The sequence below is a fragment of the Panthera onca genome, chromosome B2 (genome assembly GCF_046562875.1).
Source record: "Panthera onca isolate mPanOnc1 chromosome B2, mPanOnc1 haplotype 2, whole genome shotgun sequence".
Taxonomy (NCBI): domain Eukaryota; kingdom Metazoa; phylum Chordata; class Mammalia; order Carnivora; family Felidae; genus Panthera; species Panthera onca.
Window position 1 is genome coordinate 150,492,934 of NC_138343.1, and position 24,341 is coordinate 150,517,274.

General features: G+C 54.6%; 1 protein-coding gene and 1 long non-coding RNA gene across 3 annotated transcripts in view; both read right to left on the bottom strand.

Moving 5' to 3' along the window:
- Window positions 1-8,624: 8,624 nt before the first annotated feature.
- On the bottom strand, window positions 8,625-10,916 carry LOC132677892 (uncharacterized). The gene is made up of 2 exons (XR_009609427.3): window positions 10,410-10,916; window positions 8,625-9,312 (listed from the first exon to the last, which is right to left on the bottom strand). It is a non-coding gene; the product is annotated as an uncharacterized LOC132677892 (long non-coding RNA).
- A 60-nt stretch (window positions 10,917-10,976) lies between these two features.
- Window positions 10,977-24,341, bottom strand: part of WDR27 (WD repeat domain 27) — a 159,126-nt gene continuing 145,761 nt past the window's right edge. For both annotated transcript variants that reach the window (XM_078447592.2, XM_078447593.2), the window contains exon 25: window positions 10,977-13,034. In XM_078447592.2, coding sequence (XP_078303718.2) covers window positions 12,762-13,034 — 273 coding nt within the window. In that variant the 3' untranslated portion in view covers window positions 10,977-12,761. The remainder of the gene's footprint in view (window positions 13,035-24,341) is intronic.

The following is a 24,341-nucleotide window of genomic DNA, read 5'->3' on the forward strand; positions in this document are numbered from 1 at the left end:
TCTGCCTCCAAGTAGCTTCAGAGCAGCTCTGCCAGACGCTTGCCCTGCACGCTATGGTCACACCAGTTCTCTGGTTGAGGGCCTTCCTCCCAGCCAAGCGTCAGGGACCAGGGTCCCTCCTGTCTCCAGGGTCCCCCGACCCGAGCCGCAGAAGGGAAGGAACATGGAGTTGTGTGTGCGGCCCTGAAGCCAGCCCAGGAGCGTTCATTTCTTCCGACACGCCCGTGGCCCACGTGCAGCCACGGGGCCACAGCTGCTTCGTGGAGGCTCAGCGGGGAGCTCAGCACCCCTGTGGGAGAGGAGGGGAGCGAGCACCCCGCCCGGCGCTGCTGTAGGGGCGGTGGGGCCAGCGAGCGCTGTGAGGGGCTCATGAGATGTCCCTGCCCGGGGGGCGAGGGGCAGGGCCGCGTGGCTGGGCCGGACACGCCTCGGGGCAGGGCCGCCGGGAATCCGCCGTGTGGTGTGACAGGGGGAGTCAACTATGGATCAGCGTTCTGGGAACTCACAGCCAGAGGCACCTGCCCCGCGAGGGCGGCCGCGGTGGCTTCCTGTTCCCACCCGTGTGTCCAGTGCCGGTGCCTGGAGCCCCAGGGGCTGTTGAATGCCGGCTGGAAGGCGATCGAGGACCCTCGGGGGCCTGTGACCCCCCAAGAGGGGGAGGAGGCAGGTTCAGTCGGCCCGAGGACCCCACTGACGCCCCGGCAGGGCCCCGGAGCACAGAGCTGTGCCCGCAGCCACTGCTGTTCAACAGACTTGTGAATGCCGCTCCCACCTGGCACGTGGGCCCCCCGGAACGTCCCCTGGACCGCGACTCGGACGCACAGCGGCTGTGCAGCACGCGGCCGCAGACACGCCACCAGGGAGGCTCCGTCCCCACGCGCCTCTCCGGCCGGGCTCACTCGTGGTCGCAACAGAGGAACAGGACCAACACTCCACCTGGCCGTCGCCATCACTGCCGAGTTCCAGGAAAGTCAGGCTGGAACCCAGAAGCTCGGCTGTGCCCCGAGGGGTCCCCGCCGCCCTCACCTGTCAGTCACACCCGCGTCCACGGCACACACCGCTCCCCTCCTTCTGTCCACGACGTGCTCCCCGGGAGGGTGGTGGGGCCCCCAGCAGCCGCCGAGATCATGGAAGCAACGGCCCCACCCACGCGTGCGCCCGTTTTCTGCCCAAAGGACTCCTGCGAACACGCACAGCCCCGGGACCCCCGGACCGCGGACGACGGGAAACTTCCTCCTGGCCTTTGTTTTCCGTCTGTTTTGTGGGTGAAACAACGTGTGTTTCTCTCTTATTTCCTCAGGATCTCCTATTTTCAGTAAAGTGTTTTCGCGCAGGCCCCACACCCCGGAACCCCGCCCGTCAGCCGCAGAATGGACGCGAGGGCACGTGCGCCCGCACCCCTGCTCTGCGGGGTCCCCCCTCACAGGCTGGTGGCCGCCTGGGAGATTATCCACCTTCTCGTCACTCCTCGGAACACCAGCGTCGATAGCAACGGCCCGTCTCGGTGCTAAGCGTGGTTCTGTTCCTCTACTTTAGTAAACAGGCTTCTGGGCAAATCTCGGACCCCCCCCCCCCCCCAAAGTGGCAGCCGAGGCAGCACATGCAGGGCGCACAGGCCGGAGCCGTGCTGCTGCCTGGAGCTCCCGGTGCAGACCCGCAGCTTCCCAGGCAGCGGGACTGTGCGGGCCGGGCCGGGCACACACAGCCGGCGTCCCTCTTGTCCTGGGTTCGGGCCACCCCGGGACTGCCCAGGGGCCCCGGCCTTCCTCAGCTGTCCTCCTGTCCTGTCTCCCAGGGAGGAGCCCGCAGCAGGGTGGAGACAGGCCGTCTCTGCCTCGGGGCTCGGGGGAGGGGAGGACGCTGTCGCGGGTGCAGGTGAAGGGGCTCAGCCCACCTTCCCGTCAGGCCGCGGGAGAGCCGGGGTGACTAGAAGCACCGAATCACCACGGAAAAGCAGGCCACCCCGAGGAGCTGCTCTGGGCTCTCACTCACACGGCCTGCAGGTGTGCGCCTCCCCCAACACGTGGAAAAGCTCGGGGACCCAAGGGGCCCGTGGGCTCCCCGTCTCCTGCCGGAAACGCCCACGGAGGCCCACGGGAGACCCCCGCAGCCGGGTGGTGGCGGCGAGCGGGGCCGCGAGCCCCCTCCTCAGCCTCAGCGTCCGTGGCCGTAAGACGGGCCCGGTGAGGCCCCCGGGCTGTGACACTGCTGGGAGCACAGACGGAGTTGGCACGTGGACAGGTTGTAGACGGTGCCCGTCCCCCAGAAGCGCTGCGCGAACACGAGGCACTGCCGTCGCTGCAAGTGGAAATGTAAAAACGAGACTCACCGCCACCACGGAGCCTTCCCACCGGCTCCAGCACAGCCACGGGGCGGACGCAGTGAGTAGCGACCAGTGGCTCTCGCCACCCTGCCCGCGCCGGAGCCTGCACCTGCCCCCGGTGGAGGCCTGGCGGCCGCCGGCCCACCCCCAGCGGCGCACGCGGCCGCGGGCACTCCCGGCCCCCGGGGCCCCGCGGGGGCCACCAGTGGCAGGTGGCGGCCAACGGACAGTTTCACTTCCGTGAGCCCATGAGCCCCAGAGGCCTTGCGCGGCACGGTCGCGGCGGGAGGGAGGGGAGGCCGCGGGGCAGGGCCCCACCTGAGACGGGGTCCATCCGCGGGCAACAACAGTCTGAAGAGGGGACGCCCCTCCTGTGTGAGGCGAGCCGGGAGGCGGCCTCGCGGCAGGAGCCGAGGGCACAGCCGGTCGGGGCCGCAGCCTGGCTTTCCAGGGAGCTCGGGCTGTGGGGGGGCGGCGGGGACGCCTGAGCCGGTGCAGGCCTGGGGCCGGGGCCTCAGCACCAGAGGCAGAGGGGGCTCCCACGTGGGAGGAGAGCATACCCCTCAGGGATGGTGGTGGGGACCCTGGCGGAGGAGGGACCTGTGTGCCGTGGAGGCCGAGACACGGTCTGGCTTGTGCCGCACCAGGACCCCCCAAGGGTGCGCGCCATTGCCCTATGGGAAGCATCTGCGTGGGCTCTGCGGCCGACGAGAGCGCGTGGGGGCATCCACGGGGGAAGGGGAAAGAAGGCCCACCCCTCCGCCTTTGTACTGTGTAACCGAGAGAGGAAAGGAAAACAGCATTAGGGACGCCACCAGATACCGAGTGTGAACAACACTTCCGATAAAAATCTTGCCAGATTTTGGGGCGCCTGGGGGGCTCACTCGGTTGAGCATCTCACTTCCGCTCAGGTCGTGATCTCACGGTTCGTGAGTGTCGTGATCTCACGGTTCGTGAGTTCGAGCCCCGCGTCGGGTTCTGAGCTGCCAGAGCTGCTTCGGATTCTGTGTCTCCCTCTCTCTCTGCCCCTCCCCCTGCTCGCACTCTGTCTCTCTCTCAAAATAAACGTTAAAAAAATAATTTAAAAAAAGTCATTTGCATCCTATAGTCGGAAACAAAATACATTAAAATTTGTAAAATTCACCACACTGTAAGCAAATTAATAACTACAAAAATATTAGCTTTCACTTAATTGGTATTTAAAACCTGAAAAGTCACAAAATATATATTATTTACAATCATGTAATCAAAATCTGTTGCTAAATTGATTTTCTAATCACTTAAAAGCTTACCATCCCTTTAATAAACCAATTTACTCTTTTGCTATCAGACATAAACAGTATTTAAAAACCTCTTAATAAAACAATCACTCATTATGAAATTGTGTCAAGAATAACTAGGCGGCCAGTTTATGGAAATGGATGATGGAGAGGGAGGGAAGGCTATACAAGAACATCTAATAGCAGAAAATAATGCAATTAATAAGTGTGTTACTACTCCATTATAGTAAGGAAGCAAGAGAAAGTTAAATCAAAGGCAAAGCTGAGGATTTTACGTGCACAGTTAAAGTCAGTTTTGCTGCGGAGAAGAAAACCGTGGCCCGAGGTGTCCCCACAGGAGGACGAGGAGCCACCAGGTGCAGGAGGAAGGTGTGAGCAGCGTCTAGCCACCCGAGTGATCACCTCCGGACTCATCATCATCTCTGTGACTCAGAGCAGACAGAGCCACACAGATGGGACCAGCTACCGCTCTAACCGCCGAGAATTCTGCAGTGGTTTTTTAGGAACAGATATAAAACTTGGAGCATTCGAATACTCGCCAACATCATGATCCCCGCCGACGAGCACAGCCAGGGGCAAGTGCAGGGGACGTACCAGGTGTACGTCCAGGGGGAAGGTTCTTGCTGCACAGACGCAACAGGAATATTTCCCCAAACCGGCTCGGGGGGCAGGAGCGGGGCACAGGCCTCACTGAGAGCGCAGAGGCACCCGCTGGAGGGAGAGAGTCCTCGGGCTTCACGCCCTGGGTGGCGGCATCGTCCTGCCTGCAAAAGTGCGAGAGGAACCGTCCAGAAGATGCAACCTCTGTGAGCCACCACCACACCTGCTGGGCGCTTTTGCTCAAAAATTCTTCCTCCTAAGTCGGGCTTCTGAGGCATACATTTTAACATAAGGACCCAAAAAAGGCCACTTCACAACTCCCACGAGGCTGTGAGAAACCTGGCCGCAGACACCGGGATTTTGGAAGCATCCTGCAGGAGCCGACAGGCGGCCGCCGACTGCGGAGAAGCCAGAGTGCGACAGCTCGAGGCAACACCAGCCACGGAAACCGCCCGCCGAGATCGGGGTCTGCTGCAGGAGGGGGGCCCGGGGGGCCGGCCCTGGACCTGCCGCGACACACCTGGGCAGTGGGAACCCTACGGACGAGCGTCCGTTCTGGGATGCGGCCCCCAGCGACCCGGGGCGGGGCAGGCGCCGAAGGGAAGGCTCGCCACCAGGCCTGGAACCAGGCTCAGAAGCGGGTGGCGGACAAGGAAGGCGCTGGAGCCCGAGACAGCGCTCTAGGACGCGGGGATGTGCCGCGGCTCCCGTGCCACGCTCCCGGGCTCTAAGGGATCCCGGGCCCTCTGCCACGCGACTCTGCTGCCCCCTCGAAGAGGCGACCACCCCACTCCACCCTGTTCGTGATCTGAGTGTGGCCATGGGTTTACTTTGGAACACGAACAGACTCGTGGTGGCAGAGGCGGAGGTGGCTTACAGAGTGCCCCTGGCCACGTGCACGTTCACCCTCCGCCTCGGGAAACGCTGACGCCGGGGGCCGCACGCCCACGGTGAGGGTCACAGGCTCTGCCCTGCCCGTGAGCCTGAAGCCAGCAGGTGTGGGCAGTTCGTTTTGCAGAAAAATCCCAGCGAGTGCACACCTCTTTTCCAAGATTTCTTTACCTCTTCTGTTTCCTTATGGTTCACAACCAACACGGAAACTATCACCAGCTTGAGATGATGAGAATTAAAACATGAGCAGTATGTTCTGGGACAGTCAAATAATTTGCCTGCAGCTCGAACCGTTTTGGAGGCCGATATGGCTTCCCTCACGCTCTGGTTTCACGCAGTCCAGGAGAGGCATGTCCTGTTAAACGTAGGCTACGTGACACAAGTTAGGTGTCCAGCTTCACTGTTCTGCACAGATGAGGGAAAACAGATACAAGGATTTGGCTCAAACCCCAGGAAAATCCTGAGAAACCTCACAGCATTTGAATCGGTTGCAAAGGAAAAATATGCAGCGATGATGGTTTTTTCCCTGACACGCGTGGCAGGTGGGACGTCGCATGAGGGAGATGAGCAGGTAGGCGAGATGGGAACCCAGGACCTCTGAGCCCCCTGACTCCGCACACGCACCTCGATGCCGTGGCGCCGCCCGTGGGTGCAAGACAGCCCCACGTGACCCGTGCCCACTGCCTCGTGCCGGGACGGCACCCGACCAGCCCCTTAGTGTCAGGGCCGGAGACGTCGCACGGCGGGAGAGCACAGGGAGGGAAGTAAGGTTTCACGTGCGGGCGGAAGAGCGGGGTCTCCGGGAACAAGGCGGCAGAAAGGCACACATTCCACCCGACAGGCGCTCCTGGGGCGGAGGGGAGACGTGTGAACGTGTCTGTGCAGCACGGCTTTGTGAACACACTAGGCTCAAGGACGAGAGCCCGTGTCCGTGTCTGCAGTAGTGTCTAGGAATGGGAAGAAGGAAGGGAAGGCAGCACCGTCACTTAGAAGCGGAAACGGTGTTCGAACACGGGATGGAGAAGTACTCAGTGGTGAAGTCTTGGGGTGATGACGGGGGGTCTGGAGCCCACGGCCAAGAAAGAATGCTTGAAGACACCTTTGGTACAAAAAGGTGATTTTATCAAAGCACAGGGACAGGACCCATGGGCAGGAAGAGCTGCGCCGGGACCACGAGGAGAGACTGCTTATGGGCTTGGGGGGAGGTAAATCAAGGGGAAGTTTCCAGTGGGATTTTCATGCTGAAGAAGACACAGGACGCTGGAGGCCTGGCTATTGTCCAACTACGGTTGTGTTTCCCCCTAGCGACACTTTAGCGAAGACACGGGGAGTTCCTGGAGGAATGTTGCTCTCTGTGGGCCTCAAGTATGTGTCAGTGGGCTGTGGTTAGAAGGAAGCCATTTCCTTCTGCCTTTGTGCCCCTTCTCACTGAGGCGGGAAGGGTGATGTTGGGGCTCCAGGAAACTGGGTCTATAGGCTTCCGGAGGTTAGACTATTGATAAGATTGCCTTTCTCTTGTAATTTACTAAGACATTTGTGAACTGATGGGAGACTCTGGTCCTGCAGGACTGTGATCGTTATCAGTTAACCATTTGTTTTTCCCCTTTCCTTTGTTCTTGGGCAGCCGGGAGGGCCTGAGGGGTGTCATAAATACCCTACCTGGGGTTGGGGGGGGGGCCCATGTTTGAGGCCTGCCAGCTTGCCCTATGCTCTCTCATCACTCAATATTTAAAATTTCCCCTTTGCATAAATGTTTTATTGCATTTACTTCTCTTACCTCTCGTCCAGAATTCTCTCATCAAGATATATTATTTTCCATGTATACCTGGTGGAATTAAAGCCTTGGCCTCTGACCCTTTCTGGAGTTTGAGTGGTGGGCCTTCAGGTAATTAAAACATCATTATAAGGGCACCTGGGTGGTTCAGTCTTGATTTGGGCTCAGGTCATGATCCCAGGGTCTTTGGATCAAGCTCCAAGTCGGACTCTGTGCTGACAGTGCAGAACCTGCTTGGGATTCTCTCTCTCTCTGCCCCTCGCCCCAGCTCGTGCTCGTGTGCTCTCTCACGGTCTCTCTAAACTTAAAAAAAAATCATTACAAAGACCCCATAGGGACAAAGCCATAGATGTTGCTCTGTTGAATGAGCCTAGCAGAGGGAGGCTAGCCTGGGGAAGAAAGCCCACCATTGCTTACAGGAAGGCCATCTGTTTCCCATGGGCCCAGAGAGGGCCTGGAACACAGCAGGTGCTGGGCACACGTGGTTGAAGAGGTGCTGGAACAAAGTAGTGTGGACTTTAGATCCCCAGCTCTACAGCTAAAACATTGCTCTGTCACATGCCATCACCCAACCATTACTGGAAATATGCATACGACCTTCTCTGTGTATTTTAAAGAATGTTTTCTTGAGGTGTCCTTTACATACCACGTGTTTAGTTTGCAAACTCATACACTCAGGAAACCCACATGTGATGACAGACATGCCCATCTCCCCAGAAACCGGCCTGTGATGCTGTCCAGACTGGCCCCTACCACAATCTGATCTTTACTGCTGTAGGGTTCAGTTGTTCCAGAACATCCTATAACCTGAGTCAGAGACTGTGCATTGTATTCTATGTGGCTTCCTTTACTCTGCATCACTGCTTGAGACCCATCCTGCCCCTGCATTTATCAGAAGTCTGCTGCGTGCATGTACCAGTCTGTCCGCTCCCATGATGGGGGGCTTTGGGCTAGTTTGGGTCTGAGCACCAAGAATAAAGCCTCTGTGAACATTCTAACACATTCTCACACAACTCCACCTCCATCTTGGAGTGGAATTTGAGACCCAGGGTCGATGTATATACAGCTTTTTGAGAAACTGCCAAACATGTTTCCAAACTGAACCATCTGGTGTTCCATTGGCAGAAACTGCACACTCCAGGGGAATAGAGCCCCTGCCAACACCCAGTCAGTCCCTTCAAGTCTCTGGCAGTCTCGTGAGTGTGCAGAAGAGCCCCACTGTTAGTCTACTTTGAGCCTCCCCAGGGATGAATGCTGTTGAGCAAGTTTCCTTTCAAATTGCCGTCATGTATCTTCTTTCACAAAGTGCCTGTTCATGAGTCTTGCCCATTTTTGGTTGTTTGTCTTTTTATTACCAACTATAGTGGTTCTGGTGTTATGTAGACACAAGCCTCTGCCTGACATAGTGAACAGATTGTATTATCAGTGTTCCTACTGTCCTGGGGCTTGCTAACTTTCTTAATGCTGTCTCTGGGTGACGCAGTCATTTGGGCATCTGACTTTGGCTCAGGTCATGATCTCACAGTTTGTGGGTTCAAGCCCTGCATCGGGCTCTGTGCTGACAGCTCGGAGTCTGAAGCCTGCTTTAGATTCCGTGTCTCCCTCCCTCCCTCCCTCTCTCTCTCTCTCTTTCTCTCTCTCTGTCCCTCTCATGCTCACGCTCTTTGTGTGTGTCTCTCTCTCAAAAATAAATAAAACATTTAAAAAATTAAAAAAAAAAAAAAACACAGCAAACAGCATGGATTCATTCCATATCTATGAAAGAAAAACATTATTTTATTTATTTCACATTGGAAGAAAAACCAGTATGGTTTCACTTAGGAAGCCTTTTGTTTTCATATTTGCTCATCTACTTGTAATGCATCTGAGCCACCCCGGGCTGATCCACTACCACTGGAATGTGACTCGGCGTGCCAGGGCACTTCCGGCGCAGGTCTGAAAGCAAAGTTTCAGGGTTTTGGAGGAAAGTTTACTGTTTTCTCGATGCCTGGTAAATACCTGAGCCATGGACACACGGTGCTTTCTGGGGGACAGGCGGCTGCTGGGCATTCTGTGAAGAGGGTCACATATGGAAAGGCTGCTGTGGGGGATGGAAACAGGATGCAAGACCAGAAGGTGCCTTGAGGTCTGGGTCAAAGGAGGCGCTTTCAGGAGGGCACCGAGAGGCCCACTCGAGAACACATGGCAACAAGGGCTGAACAGCAGAGGCCGCCGCAAGCACGGTGTTAGATAAGGGCGGCATTACCGCCCACGAGGGCCGAGGCCTAAACGTGGAGACTGTCTTTGCGGAACCTTGCGTTGCGGAAGGAAAATACAATATGCATCCTCCCCTCCTCATCCAGCCGCGTCACTGTAATCTTCATACCCACGATTCAACTCGGAGCTTCTGTCTGTAAGCAGGTGCCACTGCTATTCAAATGACAGGTAACAACGGCCCTTAACGTCTGCAGGTAGAGAGCCGCGTGTTGACATCAAGGGTGTCAGCGGCAGACGTGCCAGAGCCACGAAGCCAGCAGGCTCCCAGATTCCACGTGGGTCAGCATGGACTCCACCCACCACATCCGACCAGAAAGTGAACAGAAGAGCTGTTTCCTCCTGTGACGATGTCAATGTCAGTGCCAACAGTGGAATGAAATGTCTTCCTGCAGAACCCCACAGCCTGCACTGATGCTGATCTGGACAGAAGGGTCCCGCATGCTGTGCACCTAGGTCCACGGGCACCGGGCTCCCCGCCCTGACTCCCGGGCGCATGCCCTGTGGAGGGCCCACCCTCACGTCCACCCGTGCCAGGGCACGCCGCCATCCCACCACCCTGCCCTGCCTGTCCCCATCTTCCTTGGGAAGCCTCCCTGTGAGGGCCACCTCCCCTCTGTGGCCTCGACTTTCTCGCCGTCAACCTCACAGTTGCACAGCCACCTTGGTTCCTACTCAAACTCTTTACTTCTCTCTAGTGTTGCTTGCTTTACTTCCATTCAATTCTTGTTCCTCTGGGACTTTGGTCCTCCTATCCTATGCCTAAGCTCCACCGATTAATCCTCTGTTGAAACCCTCAGGTGAAGTGTGCGTGTGACGCCAACAGGCTCCCAGCGAGCAGGAGAGGTTCTCCTGGCCCGAGGGCCACACCCAGGGCCCAGTGGCAGAGCGGTCAGTCACTCACCCAAGGAGTGTCCCAACAAACCCGGATCCCAGACACCCTGGGTCAGTGGCCCCGGGTGCTCAAAAGTCCCCGTGAAGTTACTAACAGCAGCCAAAATTACACTGGGCTGGGAACATAGGGAAGAAACAAGTTGACAGGTCATTTTGAACTAGGGCCTGAAACAAAGTCAGCACTAACCAAACTGTTGTCGGAAAGAAGACAGGAAGAAGGCAGGGAGGAAGGGGGCGGGAGGTAGGGTTGGCGTGTGCGTTCAATCCCTCCTTTGAAACACATATTTGGCTGGACCATATGAAGTTGCCCTTCTCACAGATCAAAACCAGCTGCGTGCCGGTAATTTTACACAGTTTAACCTAATAAGGTCAACACCAGGAAGCTACTAGGTACCTGAAAAAGACATCCTTCCAAACGCTGAGTCGTCCATTCCCTGCTTGAAGCCCTTCTTCCAGGCTCCAGGTCCAATCCCAGATTTTATCAGCTTCTCCTCTGATAGCCAATCATTTGCAAAACACAAGTAACAGCACCTTTACTGCAAAACACCCGGCGCCTTCCCCCAAGGTCTGAAACACGAAGTCAGTGCTGCTTCAGCTAATGAAAAGCAAAGTCCCCATCTGAAAAGAACACCTCAGAGAATGTCAAAAATGAGCAGAATCTGTTTATTCCAGAATTTGTTTAGACCGCCCCTCCACACCCGGCTTGGGCAGCCCGCGATCACATTCCTGCTTTCTTGTCTACAAAAACACGGGTGTGCCAAGAGCGTGTAAACCCCATGACACACACCACATAATAGGAATCACTTTGTCATCCAAATCCCACAAGGGAATCTTCACAGAGGCCCGCTTACTGAAACCAGAGCAGGCGGGACACTTTCCCATCGGAGGTCAGGACGCTGCCCCCCCCGAGGCCAGCGCCCCTCCCCTGCCCCCCGAGCTGGCCCCCCAGCTCCCGCCCACCACCACTCTGCCTCCGCTCGCTCCTGCACCCACCACAGACGGCACACCCGATGGGCCACCCCAGCGGCCATGCTGAGGGTCTCAGTCTTCCTTCCTGTAAAATGATGGGTGCCACCTCGAAACAGCCCGGCAGCATCGGGGGAGATGGACAGGTTAACCTACCTTCACAAACTATAAAATGCTTCCGGACCCCACCTCCGCCTCTGCCCTGGCCCTTTCTCCCAGCCAGGTGTCCTCAGAAGCATCGTGGGGCCCCCTTCCTCTGGGCAAGGGCGCCCTCCATCGCCTGCGTCCACCTGTGGGCTCAGGTGTAAAACCGTCAGAACCTCTGTCCTGGCGACACCTCGGAGAGTCGGTGACACTGTTCTCCCGCACGCCCTGGGGTTGGCCAGTTCCCGTTGGCCTCATTCAGTCTATGAACTTTGTGTGTGAACAGAACGCCTTCAAATGGGTTTTCCAAGATGAAATTCCATGACTACCTCCTTCTGATGTAGCTTTTGCCCAATGTTAAGAAAACGAATCTAGTGACAATTCCTACCAAACTCAGCGTTCTCATAAAAATTGGGTAATGAAGTGAAATCAAGTTAAAAGTGAGTTATTTTATTTATTTTTAAAATTTTTTTAATGTTTATCTTTGAAAGCGAGAGACAGAGCGCGAGTGGGGGAGGGGTAGAGAGAGAGGGAGACTCAGAATCTGAGGCGGGCTCCAGGCTCCAAACCGTCAGCACAGAGCCCAACGTGGGGCTTGAATCCACGAACGTGAGGTCACGACCTGAGCCGAAGTGGGACGCTCACCTGACTGAGCCCCCCAGGCGCCCCTCAGTGAGAAGCTCTACATAATGTGTTATTTTACCAGTGCTCTCCGATGGAGGAGGAAGGACCAAACAATCTCACGTTAGTGCACCTGCTTGCTGCTTGAGAAGACACACTGCTATTAATGCCAATAAAGAACACAACACAACACATCCCTTCAGCGAGTCAGCTCCCATGGCACCAACACCCACCGCCTGTCGCAGGCCGGGCCGGGGCGGAGGCGGCCCCAGGTCTCTGTTGTCCACTCTCCCTCTCGTCCCTGCCTCTGGCGGCCACCGGGCCAGCCACTCGGGACGGCCCTCACCTCAGCAATGGCTTTTACAAGCTGATTCTGTCCTGCATTTTCCCTAGTAAAGCTTGGTAATGTTTGGGTTTTTTTTTAACATATTAGTTTTTCTCTAAAATATTATTTGGCTCTTATTACTGACATCCAATAATTTTAAGTTTCTTTTTCTCCAAGTCATATATAAGTGAAATCAGGACTTAATTTGGAGAAAATTCATATAAAAATGCAAACATGTAAGACAAATAATGCTTGCTACGAAAGTTATACAAAGAAGTGGGGTGTTAACGACAGGCAAACGCTCCTGTGCCCACTGGAGGGACGGTCAGTGGCACAGGTGCTGTGGTTTCCTCAATGTGGAGCTTCCTCAAACATCGACAACAGCACTGCCGTGTTACCCAGCAAGTGCACCTCCGGGAATTCATTCGACGGAACTGAAGGCAAGGTCTTGAGCAGGTCCTCGTATGCCAACAGGGCCCTGGCTCAACTGGGAGGAAGGGCCAAGAAGCCAGGCCGTGTGCAGAGGCCCCGTTCCCCAGGCGGCAGCAGGGCAGGCCTTCAGGAGGCTGTGAGCCCACCATGCCAGCATGGACCCCCCGCCCCCACCCCACAAAGTCCGGGAGGAAACAAACACTGGGTTACTTTTTATTGAAGTACTTTTTATTGAAGTTACAACGTCCTGTTGTAACTTCACCACGTTCTGCACACGAGTGCTGGAGGCCAACTCCGTCTCCAGGAAGGGGGACCATCCCATGGGGCAGGAGACCTTGCCAGCATGAGGGGCACAGGGCGGCAGCGGCTCGGGATCCAGCAGCCTTGGCCGCGTCCCCCTCGCGCCCACGGCGCACCGGCCCGCGGTGAGTTATTCGGCCACAAACAGCTGCAGTTTGCCGTCCAGGGTGGTGGTGGCAAGCTGCAATTGAAGACGAAACGTGGTTCAGTCACTTTCATTAGCTGAGGGTCCTGTAAGGTAGGAAGCAAAGGCACTTTCTGCAGGCGTTTGCTTCATTTTCCACTTTCTAGACCACAGAACCGAGTGCGTCAAAAACAGTAAAATCTCCACGTGCAGCAGGTGCTGTATTCTACTCGACGGGTGCGAACCGCATGTCACTGCTGCTCTGATGCTCGAGAGGAGCATCAGGAGAGGACAGGGCGGCCTCCAGACGTGCCCGCCAGCTCTTGGCCACTCCTGCGGGCCGGGCGGCGGGCCACAGCCCAGGGCGGGGGCGGAGGGCGGCTGGCTCGGTGGTGGGGACAGATGGCGGGGGGGGGGGGGGGGGGAGGTAGGGGCAGATGCCCTCCTTCTGCCCCGTTAATGCAGTGAGGTGGGGTCCGCGTCCTGGGGAGCAAATCCAGGCAGTGCCCTCCCGCCAGGTCTCCTGCTGTAGGGACACGACTCCACAGACGCCTGTTGGCTCACAACCCCGGAGGCCGGAAGGCGTGCGACCCAGCGTGAGCGGGAGCCCCTCGCCCGGCTGTGGGCGGCCACCCTCCCCCGTCCTCACATGGCCTTTCCTCCTCGCAGGCCCTGGTTTCTCTCCCTCTGTCAGGCCGCCGGTCCTATCGGACGAGGAACCCACCCTCGGGCCGCCCCCAGCTTTGCCTCCTGAGAGCCCTCCCTGCAGCTGGAGCCACACTGGGGGTCAGGGCCCGACCGTGTGCCCGGGCGAGGGGGGCGGCCCTGCCGTCCACGGCACAGACACAAGCCGCGCCTTCCCGCTCTGCTCTCAGCGATACAGACACTCCGCCCCCCACGGCCACTCTCTGTCCACCTCCGCCTGCCTCTGGGCTCGAATGGGGAAATGGGTGCCGGGCACCGACCCCGCGAGTGACCTGAGACCAGGTGGTGAGCACACGGCAGCTCCCACATGGGGCTCGGGCCCCCCCGGCCACGGACCTCATCTTCCCTGGGGTTCTGGTGAAGTCTGAACTTGGCTCACTACAGAGTCTGGTCTAAGGCGCGGAGCTGGGTCTGTTGCCCCAAGTCCCGCTCTTCATTCTGGGCCGTGAGGGGCTACGTGGGGTGCACGTGGCTGTCCACAGCCAACGGTCACCCCTGCAAGCTCCCGGTGGCTCTTAGCGTCCTGGGTCCACCAGCACTGGCTCGGCTTACCTCACAGACCCCCAGTGGTCTCTTTCCCGCCAAATGGCAGTGGATTTTATCATTAGAGATACACGATGGGGTGGGGGCTGATTAACAAACGAATAAAAACAGAGACTTTCATTCCAAGGCTAAGGAAGTGGTTACAAACCCACGGTTTGAAGACTGTCCTTAGAACCGGGCTCCAGAGGCAGGACCCAGAGCGGCCGACACATAGGCTTCTTGGCTCGTGAACGGCTCCACGCAGGGTCATTTAAACAGCAGGACCTGGCCAGATGCACCACGACCTCACCTGTCATTTCCACATGGACCCAACGCAGGTGTGCTGTGTGGTATTTGTAAGCGGCCGCGCGGAAATTCTGCATTTCGACGCATTGCTCAAATCGCCGCGTGGCCATCCGGTGGGACTTCAACTCCAATCAACTCACTCTCTTGCCCAGAGAAGGCACGCAACCCCCACCTACGAATCTTCTCTTCCTTCAAACGACACAATCGGCACCAGAGCCCTTGCCCCGCGGTACCTCAGCGCCGCCTTCCCGCCATGTCCCGCCGGCCACCACACTAGCTGAGGTTCTGGGCTCCTCCCGGAGCCGCGCGGACTCGCGCCCGAGCCCACCTTGCAAACGTCTGCCAATTCAGCCCCACCAAGTGGCTGCGCGACCCCTTCGGTGATACGGTCCAGAATCTAAACCACATCCGCGGGGTCGGGCGCTTCGGTCTCGGGTGCGGATCTGTGCCTCTCTGGGGGCGTGGAAACGTCCTCGAGCCTATCTCTCTCCTTCCCCGTGTCTCGGGCGTGCTCCCAGAGCCTTCCACAACTGATCTTTCCTACCTTCCCACGCTGGGTTGTTACCGCTGTTACGGTACGGGAATTCGACACAACTTGGATATTTGAACCACTGTACTTGCGGTATCTTTGCCGATATTTTGGGACAGCGCCCTCGGTCGGGCCACAGCCGGGCTGAGCCCACCGGCCGCGCCAAGAACAAGATGACGTGCGGGGGAGCAGCGTGTACTTTTGTGACCTTTGGGTTTTAAAAGCCTCTGCCTCAGAATAGGTAAAACATCCATTAATAGAGTCAATAGGAGACTTTGCTGCTTCTGTCCCCGCAGATCTAGAAACTCCCGGGCTGGGAGGAAGAGAGGAGGACAGGTGCAAGCCCTCCGACTCCATGGGTCCTCACAGAGGTCCGGGAACCCGCCTTTGCCCAGAATCCTTCCCTGCGGAAGCAGGTGCCAGGCACCCAGACGGCCACGGGGGCCCCGCCCGGAGCACGAGCCACGAGGCAGCGGACCCCGTGCGGCGCGGGGGGCAGATGGGCCGTGGAGCTCCCGCCGCCCCGTGCCCTGGCCCTGGGCCCGAGACGCCTCACGGCGGGCCCAGCCCACCGAGGTCTGCGCAGACACGGCCCGGGGGGGGCCACCGATGAGGGCCTGTCTTCCGGCTCATCGGGTGTGCTCCAGCAAGGCCCCGACACCCGGGAGCCTGTCTTAGATCGGGCCAGGGGACAAACGACCACGGTCTGGAGCCCAGGAGACCCAGGTCAGCAGGCACGGCGGGTTCTAGGGGCTCCGGGTTGCAGACTTCCGGTGCGGCCCTCACCTGGGGGAAGGGGCCACGGCCCACTCTGGGGCTGCTGTGGGGCACTGAGCCGGTTCCTGAGGGCTCCACCTCACGACAGTCTCCCCCCACAACACGACGCACCTCACGACAGTCCCCCCTCCTAACACGACGCACCTCATGACAGTCCCCCCCTCCTAACACGACGCACCTCACAACAGTCCCCCCTCCTAACACGACGCACCTCACGACAGTCCCCCCTCCTAACACGACGCACCTCACGACAGTCCCCCCTCCTAACACGACGCACCTCACGACAGTCCCCCCTCCTAACACGACGCACCTCACGACAGTCCCCCCCTAACACGACACACCCCACGACAGTCCCCCGCTCCTAACACAACACACCTCACGACAGTCCCCCCCTAACACGACACACCCCACGACAGTCCCCCCCTAACACGACACACCCCACGACAGTCCCCCCCTAACACGACGCACCTCAGGACAGTCTGCTCCTCCTAACACGACGCACCTCACGACAGTCTCCCCCTCCTAACACGACGCACCTCACGACAGTCCCCCCCTCCTAACACGACGCACCTCACGACAGTCCCCCCTCCTAACACGACGCACCTCACGACAGTCCCCCCTCCAAACACGACGCACCTCACGACAGTCCCCCCTCCTAACACGACGCACCTCACGACAGTCCCCCCTCCAAACACGATGCACCTCACGACAGTCCCCCCTCCTAACACGACGCACCTCACGACAGTCCCCCCCTCCTAACACGACGCACCTCACGACAGTCCCCCCCTCCTAACACGACGCACCTCACGACAGTCCCCCCTCCTAACACGACGCACCTCACGACAGTCCCCCCTCCTAACACGACACACCTCACGACAGTCCCCCCCTAACACGACACACCCCACGACAGTCCCCCCCTAACACGACACACCCCACGACAGTCCCCCCCTAACACGACGCACCTCAGGACAGTCTGCTCCTCCTAACACAACACACCTCACAACAGTCTCCCCCTCCAAACACGATGCACCTCACGACAGTCCCCCCTCCAAACACGATGCACCTCACGACAGTCCCCCCTCCTAACACGACGCACCTCACGACAGTCCCCCCCTCCTAACACGACGCACCTCACGACAGTCCCCCCCTCCTAACACGACGCACCTCACGACAGTCCCCCCTCCTAACACGACGCACCTCACGACAGTCCCCCCTCCTAACACAACACACCTCACGACAGTCCCCCCCTAACACGACACACCCCACGACAGTCCCCCCCTAACACGACACACCCCACGACAGTCCCCCCCTAACACGACGCACCTCAGGACAGTCTGCTCCTCCTAACACAACACACCTCACAACAGTCTCCCCCTCCAAACACGACGCACCTCACGACAGTCCCCCCCTAACACGATGCACCTCACGACAGTCCCCCCTCCTAACATGACGCACCTCACGACAGTCCCCCCTAACACGACGCACCTCACGACAGTCCCCCCCCTCCCAACACGACGCACCTCAGGACAGTCCCCCCCCAACACAACGCACCTCACGACAGTCTCCCCCTCTTAACACGACACACCTCAGGACAGTCCCCCCTCCTAACACGACGCACCTCACAACAGTCCCCCCCTCCCAACACGACGCACCTCACGACAGTCCCCCCTCCTAACATGACGCACCTCACAACAGTCCCCCCCCCAACACGATGCACCTCACGACAGTCTCCCCCTCTTAACACGACGCACCTCACGACAGTCCCCCCTCCTAACATGATGCACCTCACGACAGTCTCCCCTCCTAACATGACGCACCTCACGACAGTCCCCCCCTCCTAACACGACGTACCTCATGATAGTCTCCCCCCCCCAACACGACGCACCTCACGACAGTCCCCCCTCCTAACACAACGCACCTCACGACAGTCCCCCCCTCCTAACACGACGTACCTCACGATAGTCTCCCCCCCCAACACGACGCACCTCACGACAGTCCCCCCTCCTAACACAACGCACCTCACGACAGTCCCCCCTCCTAACATGACGCACCTCACGACAGTCCCCCCCTCCTAACACGACGTACCTCATGATAGTCTCCCCCCCCAACACGACGCACCTCACGACAGTCCCCCCCTCCTAACACGACGCACCTCACGACAGTCCCCCCCCTCCTAACAGGACGCACTGGGGCTTGGCCTTCCACCTCTGGGGGGTGGAGGGGGACAAGAACCCCGGTGGGGTTTGGGATAGTGGGGAGTCACACTTGCTCAGTCCACAAGCAGGGGCGCAGGGCACAGACACACACCTGAGTGCGTCTGCCGAGACTGACGCCCGTCACAGACACCATGTCTGCTCGGTGGTCTCCGTGAACCACTCTGGCTCCGGTCCTGTGTCTCCTCCACCCCCTTCACGACCCGAGGGCTTGGCTCGCACACACTGTGATGCGCCTGCAGCCGCCCCGAAGCTCGGCACCTCGTCCCCCTCAGGAAACGCATCCCCAGATCACCTCAGCTTCACTAAAACCATCAGTTTTCTTCTTAGAATTGTTGGGTTCAAGACGTCCCGGTAATCTCCTAGGCGATGAGCCATCAGCCTGGCAACAGCTCCCTGGGAGGACGTTTTCTCGTCGTTGACGCTGACCGACGTTAGCTTCCATGAATGATTAAGTGAATGAAACGTCAGAAACGCAGAAATAACAATAAGCACGATTTCTGGGCGCTCGCAGCCCACAGGCAGTGCCCCGTGTGGTGGAGGTCTCCACTGACACCGATTAGAAGATTGGAATCAGTCGAGATATCCTGCCCGAAAGGACACCGGTGGGGCCATCAGAGGCAGGGCAGAGGCGTTCAGACTTTCATTACTCGGTTAAAACGTTAAATCCTCTCCGGAGTTTCCGTGTGCTATGAACCCGGACATATGTGTGCTATGAGGTCAGACCTTGGTCCTACCATACATTTGTCATCCAGTACGGGGCAAGTGCCCTCTCTCGACCTCTGTTTGGGATGAACACCAGGTGACATGACTGAGCCAGGAGTCAGAAGGGCCGTATCGGTTCTTGCATGTAGCGCACCTGCCAGAACCAGACGCCCGGGCGCACTCGGGGGTCACCACATTGGCATCGGTGTGGGACCGAACAGAGAAAGGACAGATACAAAACTCTGCAGTTTTCAGACCGAGTATACAACTTACATAACCCAAGAGAAACAGACTGATGCTTCCAGTTCAGACTGTGGCCTGAGAATGTGTATTGTTTTGGAAGGAGAACTTAGTTCTTATTTCAAAGAAACGGTTAAAAGAAAGTCAGATTTCACACTGGAGCAAAACTTCACTTGCTCACAAGTCCCCAAATAATCTTACACTCACGGACACGTGTTAAATTTATTTTAAAATTTCTCTTTCCTTGAACTGTATCAGAGACGATGATGAACCACACACATCTGGGACCAAAAACAAAAAAAATGAGGTTTATCTGTTCTAAATACCTCAGTCTGCAAAACACTGCTACAAATCTCATACTAATGACATCTTACAACATTAATAACCCTTTCTTAGAACAGATCTTCAAACAACAGAAAAATAACTTTCAGATGGCTGAGTCACTTCTATATCCAAACTTCTGAACCGTTAGGAAAAGCAACAGTGTCCGGGGGATAAACACAGTAGCTCTGAGTCCTGTGAGTTTCGTTTGAATTTGGCGAGGAATTCCACCTCTGAAGGTCAGGCCTTCATCCGTGTAAACGGAACACAAGCAGTGTGTCCCCGGCTGTCTGCATCAGTGGGTCCCTGCGGGCCGGGTGCCCTGTGGGGCTGGGGCTGCACGGGAAGCACCACGGCAGGAAGATGGCACGTGAGCGAGAGAGGTTTGTCTAAACACACGGGATGCGAGACGAGTCCCTCTGGAGCCACGTGGCCATGCTGAACCGAGAAGGGGGACAGGGAGATTCTCCCCACTGCTCTGCCTGGAGAGACGTGTGACTCACTTTCTTGGTGGTGAGGGACAGAAAGCCAGCTTGGACGAGTTGAGTAGAAAGGCATTTTATTATATGGTTATTGGAATGTCTAAAGGTGCTCAACAAAAAAATGGATTTTGGAGTCAGGAAAAGCCACAGCTGTGGACAGATGGCAACAGAAGTCTCATCTCACTTATGCTACTGGCCTTCAGCTTCGGCCACTGCTTTCTCTGAGTTCCAGCTTCAAAGTGTGGCCTACGCAGGGTCAGGTGTTGAGTCTTTGCTGCTCCCGTGACAACCACATGGGTGGAAAGTCTGAGAAAGGCAGTGAGACAGAAAGATAAACTATGAGGGACAGGGACGAGTCCTTTCCTTCAATAAAATCGGGACGTCCCATGAGAGTGAATGCATGCATCCCACTGCTGCAGGGGCACTGACCTCACCATAGCTCTTGCAAGGTCGAGGGTGGTGACTACTGAAGGGACCAGCACTCTGAGGCTTGGACAGGTGTCATTCATGCATGTGGCTGAGCTGCAGGAAAATAGCGACAAGCCTGGAAAAGGAAATGACAGCCAGAGGGACAAGTTTATGACATCACTTTCTGCCCAAGGAAATCGGTCTCTGTTACAGCAAAGTGTGTGTGTGCTGGAGGGGGATCTCAGGCTTTAATCACCATATGGACACAGAAGGTGAGGACTCGGGTCTCATGATAAAGGGAGTTGGGCCAAAAACCCCGCACGAAGCCAGAAGATTCACACGTTTAGACCCGAGTGAAGCACGGACAAGAAAGGGCATCCAGACAGCAGGGAGATGAGATGTCTCAGCCTGAGGTGAGGAAATCACCTCCAAATCCATAACAGAGGGCTGCCTAACAGGGAGTTTGCAGTTTTAGCTTGTGCTCTGTGATAAAAGGAAATCCATATCAAGAAACTAACCAAAAAAAAAAAAAAAAAAAAGTGGTCTCAGCTACTAATATTCCTGGAGCACCCAGCAGAGCAAACCTAAGAACCCCCAGACCACTCCTCCACTAAAGCCTTGCAGGACCCTCAAGGTAAGCTCTGCTAAAGGGGATCTCTGGATGTTTTCCCATGAATGAGAGTCAGTGGACACAATGCCAGCAGGAAGGAGTACAGAATACTGTAGACGACAGAGCCATCACATGTGTCTTCAAATCAGTATGTTGAAAATGGCTAGGAACACAATAAAAGAATAAGCTGTCATAATAAAGAACTGGAAGACTGAAGACAACCAAAGTGAAGCTAGAAATAAGAGTAGGGCAACGGAACGTAAACTTCCGATTGGTGGGTTAAGACCTGATTAGAGACAGCTGAATAGTGGACTTGTGAACTGGAAGACAGGTGTGAAGAAATCACACAGAATGCAGCTCATAGAGTTGAGAGGATGGGAAATATGAAGGAGACTTTAGATGGCAGACCAAGTCCAAATATTCACTTAAAAGAAGTTCCAAGGACGCCCGGGTGGCTTATCGACTCTTGATTTTGGCTCAGGTCATGATCTCAGGGTCATGAAACGGAGCCCTGCATCAGGCTCCACGCTGGGTATGGAGCCTGCTTAAGGTTCTCTCTCCCCCCGCCCCCACCTCTCTCTCAAAAAATAAGAGTAAGAGTAAGAGTAAGAAAATAAGAATAAAAATAAAATAAAATGAGTTCTGAAAGGCGAGAACAATGAGACTGGACAAGAGAAAATATTTGAAGGGATAATGGCCAGAATTATCCAGAATTAAGGAAAAATCAAATAGTCATTGAGGGAAAAAAATGAGTTCTAGGAAAGATACAAAATGATAAACCCACAACTACGTTTATATTAAGTCTCCAGGACAGTACCCACAACAATCTTTCTCAACTGGTGGCCTCATCCTGAATCTCTATCACACGGAGTGGGCTTACGTAAATACGGGCAGCCATCCCCACTCACAGAGAAGGCAGGTGAGGCACAAAGGTGACACCAAAACACAGGCTCCCAGTGACTCTGAGGCGTATCAGGAATTAAGGTCCGTTTTATACATATTACTCATTTTTCAATTTTAAATATTACTGCCAGTAATATTTACTTCATTTAATTACTTCATTAAAAATAAATTTTTAATTTTCAGGAAAACAGAAGTCATCAAATTTTTTGTCTCATGTTTTATACTTCCAAGTTTTTTAAGTTTTGTTGAAATCTTTCCCAAGCATACATCACAAAGCTATTCTACAGTTTCCTCTATTTAGTTATAGTTTTACCTTTCACATCTGGATATTGAAATCATTAGGTGTATGCACGTTTAAATAAAAATAGGGTTTTTTTCACTATAAAGACCTATTTTCCCTAAACACTGTACCAAATAATCCATCTTTTCTCCATTGTTTCATGGTGCCATATTACTATGTATTAATTCCCCAAATATACATGGGTCTATCTCTGAATTCTCTATTATGTTCTTTTGGCTTTATTTCAGCTCTTGAATCAATGATACATTATTTCTATGGTCTCATATTTCTTATTATCTGATAAAGAAAATATAAAGTTGACTTAGCCTTTTATGGATCTTTTTTCTCCAATGAATGTTTTTTGGGATAAGTTTATTGAATCCTGCTGGAATTTTGATTAAGACTTGCAATAAAGGGGCGCCTAGGTGGCTCAGTCGGTTGGGCGTCCGGCTTCGGATCAGGTCATGATCTCACGGTCTGTGGGTTCGAGCCCCGCATCGGGCTCTGTGCTGACAGCTCGGAGCCTGGAGCCTGCTTCGGATTCTGTGTCTCCCTCTCTCTCTGCCCCTCCCCCACTTGTGCTCTGTCTCTCTCTGTCTGTCAAAAATAAATAAATGTAAAAATTGCGGAAGGGGGGCCGCCGGGGTGGCTCAGTCAGGTGAGAGTCCAACTTTGGCTCAGGACGTGATCTCACGGTTCGTGAGTTTGAGCCCCACATCAGGCTCTGTGCTGACAGCTCGGAGCCTGGAGCCTGCTTCAGATTCTGTGTCTCCCTCTCTCTCTGCCTCACCCCCACTCATGCTCTCTCTCTGTCTCAAAAATAAAAATAAACATTAAAAATTTTTTAAAAAAAGATTTGCAATAAATTTATAAATTAGTAAAGAACTGGCATTCTTATATTAAGTTATAACTTAAACTATGAAAGGATATGGAATATTATTCAGAACTTCTACACAGTTTATTAGCATTTTAAAGTTTTCTCCATAGTTTTCTCCATTGTTTTTCTCAGTTAAGCTCCTAAAGTGTTATTTGTTGTTATTATAAAGGAAATCTTATTTTTATTTTAATTTCAGTTAGTTATTACTGATAATTTGATTGTTGTAACTAGATATTACATGTGGCAACCTTGGTGAATTACACCAGTTCTAAGAGTTTAATGATTCTATTAGATTTTCCAGTTAAATGAATCAAATCATCTGCAAACAATGCGAGTTTTGTCTCTCCTCCTCCAAGGCTTTTTACTCTCATTTGTTTCTCTTTCTTTGTTTTATCATTCAGAATATCCAATATTATGTTAAAAGAGTTGTGAAAGTAGTTATCCTTGTCATATGCCTGGTTTTAAAGAGAATGAATGTAAAATCTCTGTACTAGGTATGATATTTTCTATAAATATTAGCATATAACCTTTACCAGATTAAGAATCTCCTTTCTATTCCTACTTTGGTAGACTTTCTTTTAATCCTAAACAGTAATGAATTTAAATGCTTTTTCGGCATCTACTGAGAGAATACAAAATATTTCCTCTGTATCAAAGTGGTGATTGAGTCACTAGCTTTTCCAATGTCGAACCAATCTTGTATTTGGAGATAAATCCTACTTAATCAAGATGCATTTTTAAGTGCACAGTTAAATCCAGTTGGCCAGGTTCTATTTTGGATCCACATAGATTTGTCTATAACTGAATCTGGCATATGATCACATTGCATTGTGTTTAGCGGGTGTTAGAACAAAAAAATACCCTACTCTCACTGTGAAACCAGGGGGATTCTTACACATTCAGTGCTGATGGAAGGCAAAATGAGATGGCCACGTGGAAAACGTCTTGGCAGTTTCTTATAAAATAAAGCATACACTTCACATACAACCCAGAAAGTCCATATGTAAGTTATTCATCCAGAAAACTAAAAACATACGTTGGCACAAAGAACTGTTCACGAACGTTTCTGTGGCTTTACTCATAATCCACAAAAGCTGGAAAACCCAAACCTTCCAAACTGGTATAAACCAGTGTGAAACGTACAACGGGACACACCAATCAGACATGCAGCCATATAAAAAGTCTCACGACCACCATCCTGCATGGAAGGATAAACACACCAAACACGTGGTGTATTTATTATTCAAAGTACTGTATGTGACTTCCTGAAAAGACATAAGGAACAGAAATCAAATCAGTGGCTGGGGTCGGAAGAAAAAGTCGAGCACGAAGGGACTCACAGTACCTGGGTGGGGGGAGCGTCTCCGTCCCGACCCTGGAGGGACCTAGGCGGGGAAACATCTCCAGCTTGACTGTGGTGCAGGTTGTATGGCCGTATATCCATCTGTCATCTCTTATTTAATTTCAAACCCCATCAGATGAACTCTACTCTGTATAAACGATTTATCATTAAACCTTAATTTAAAAATATAATAA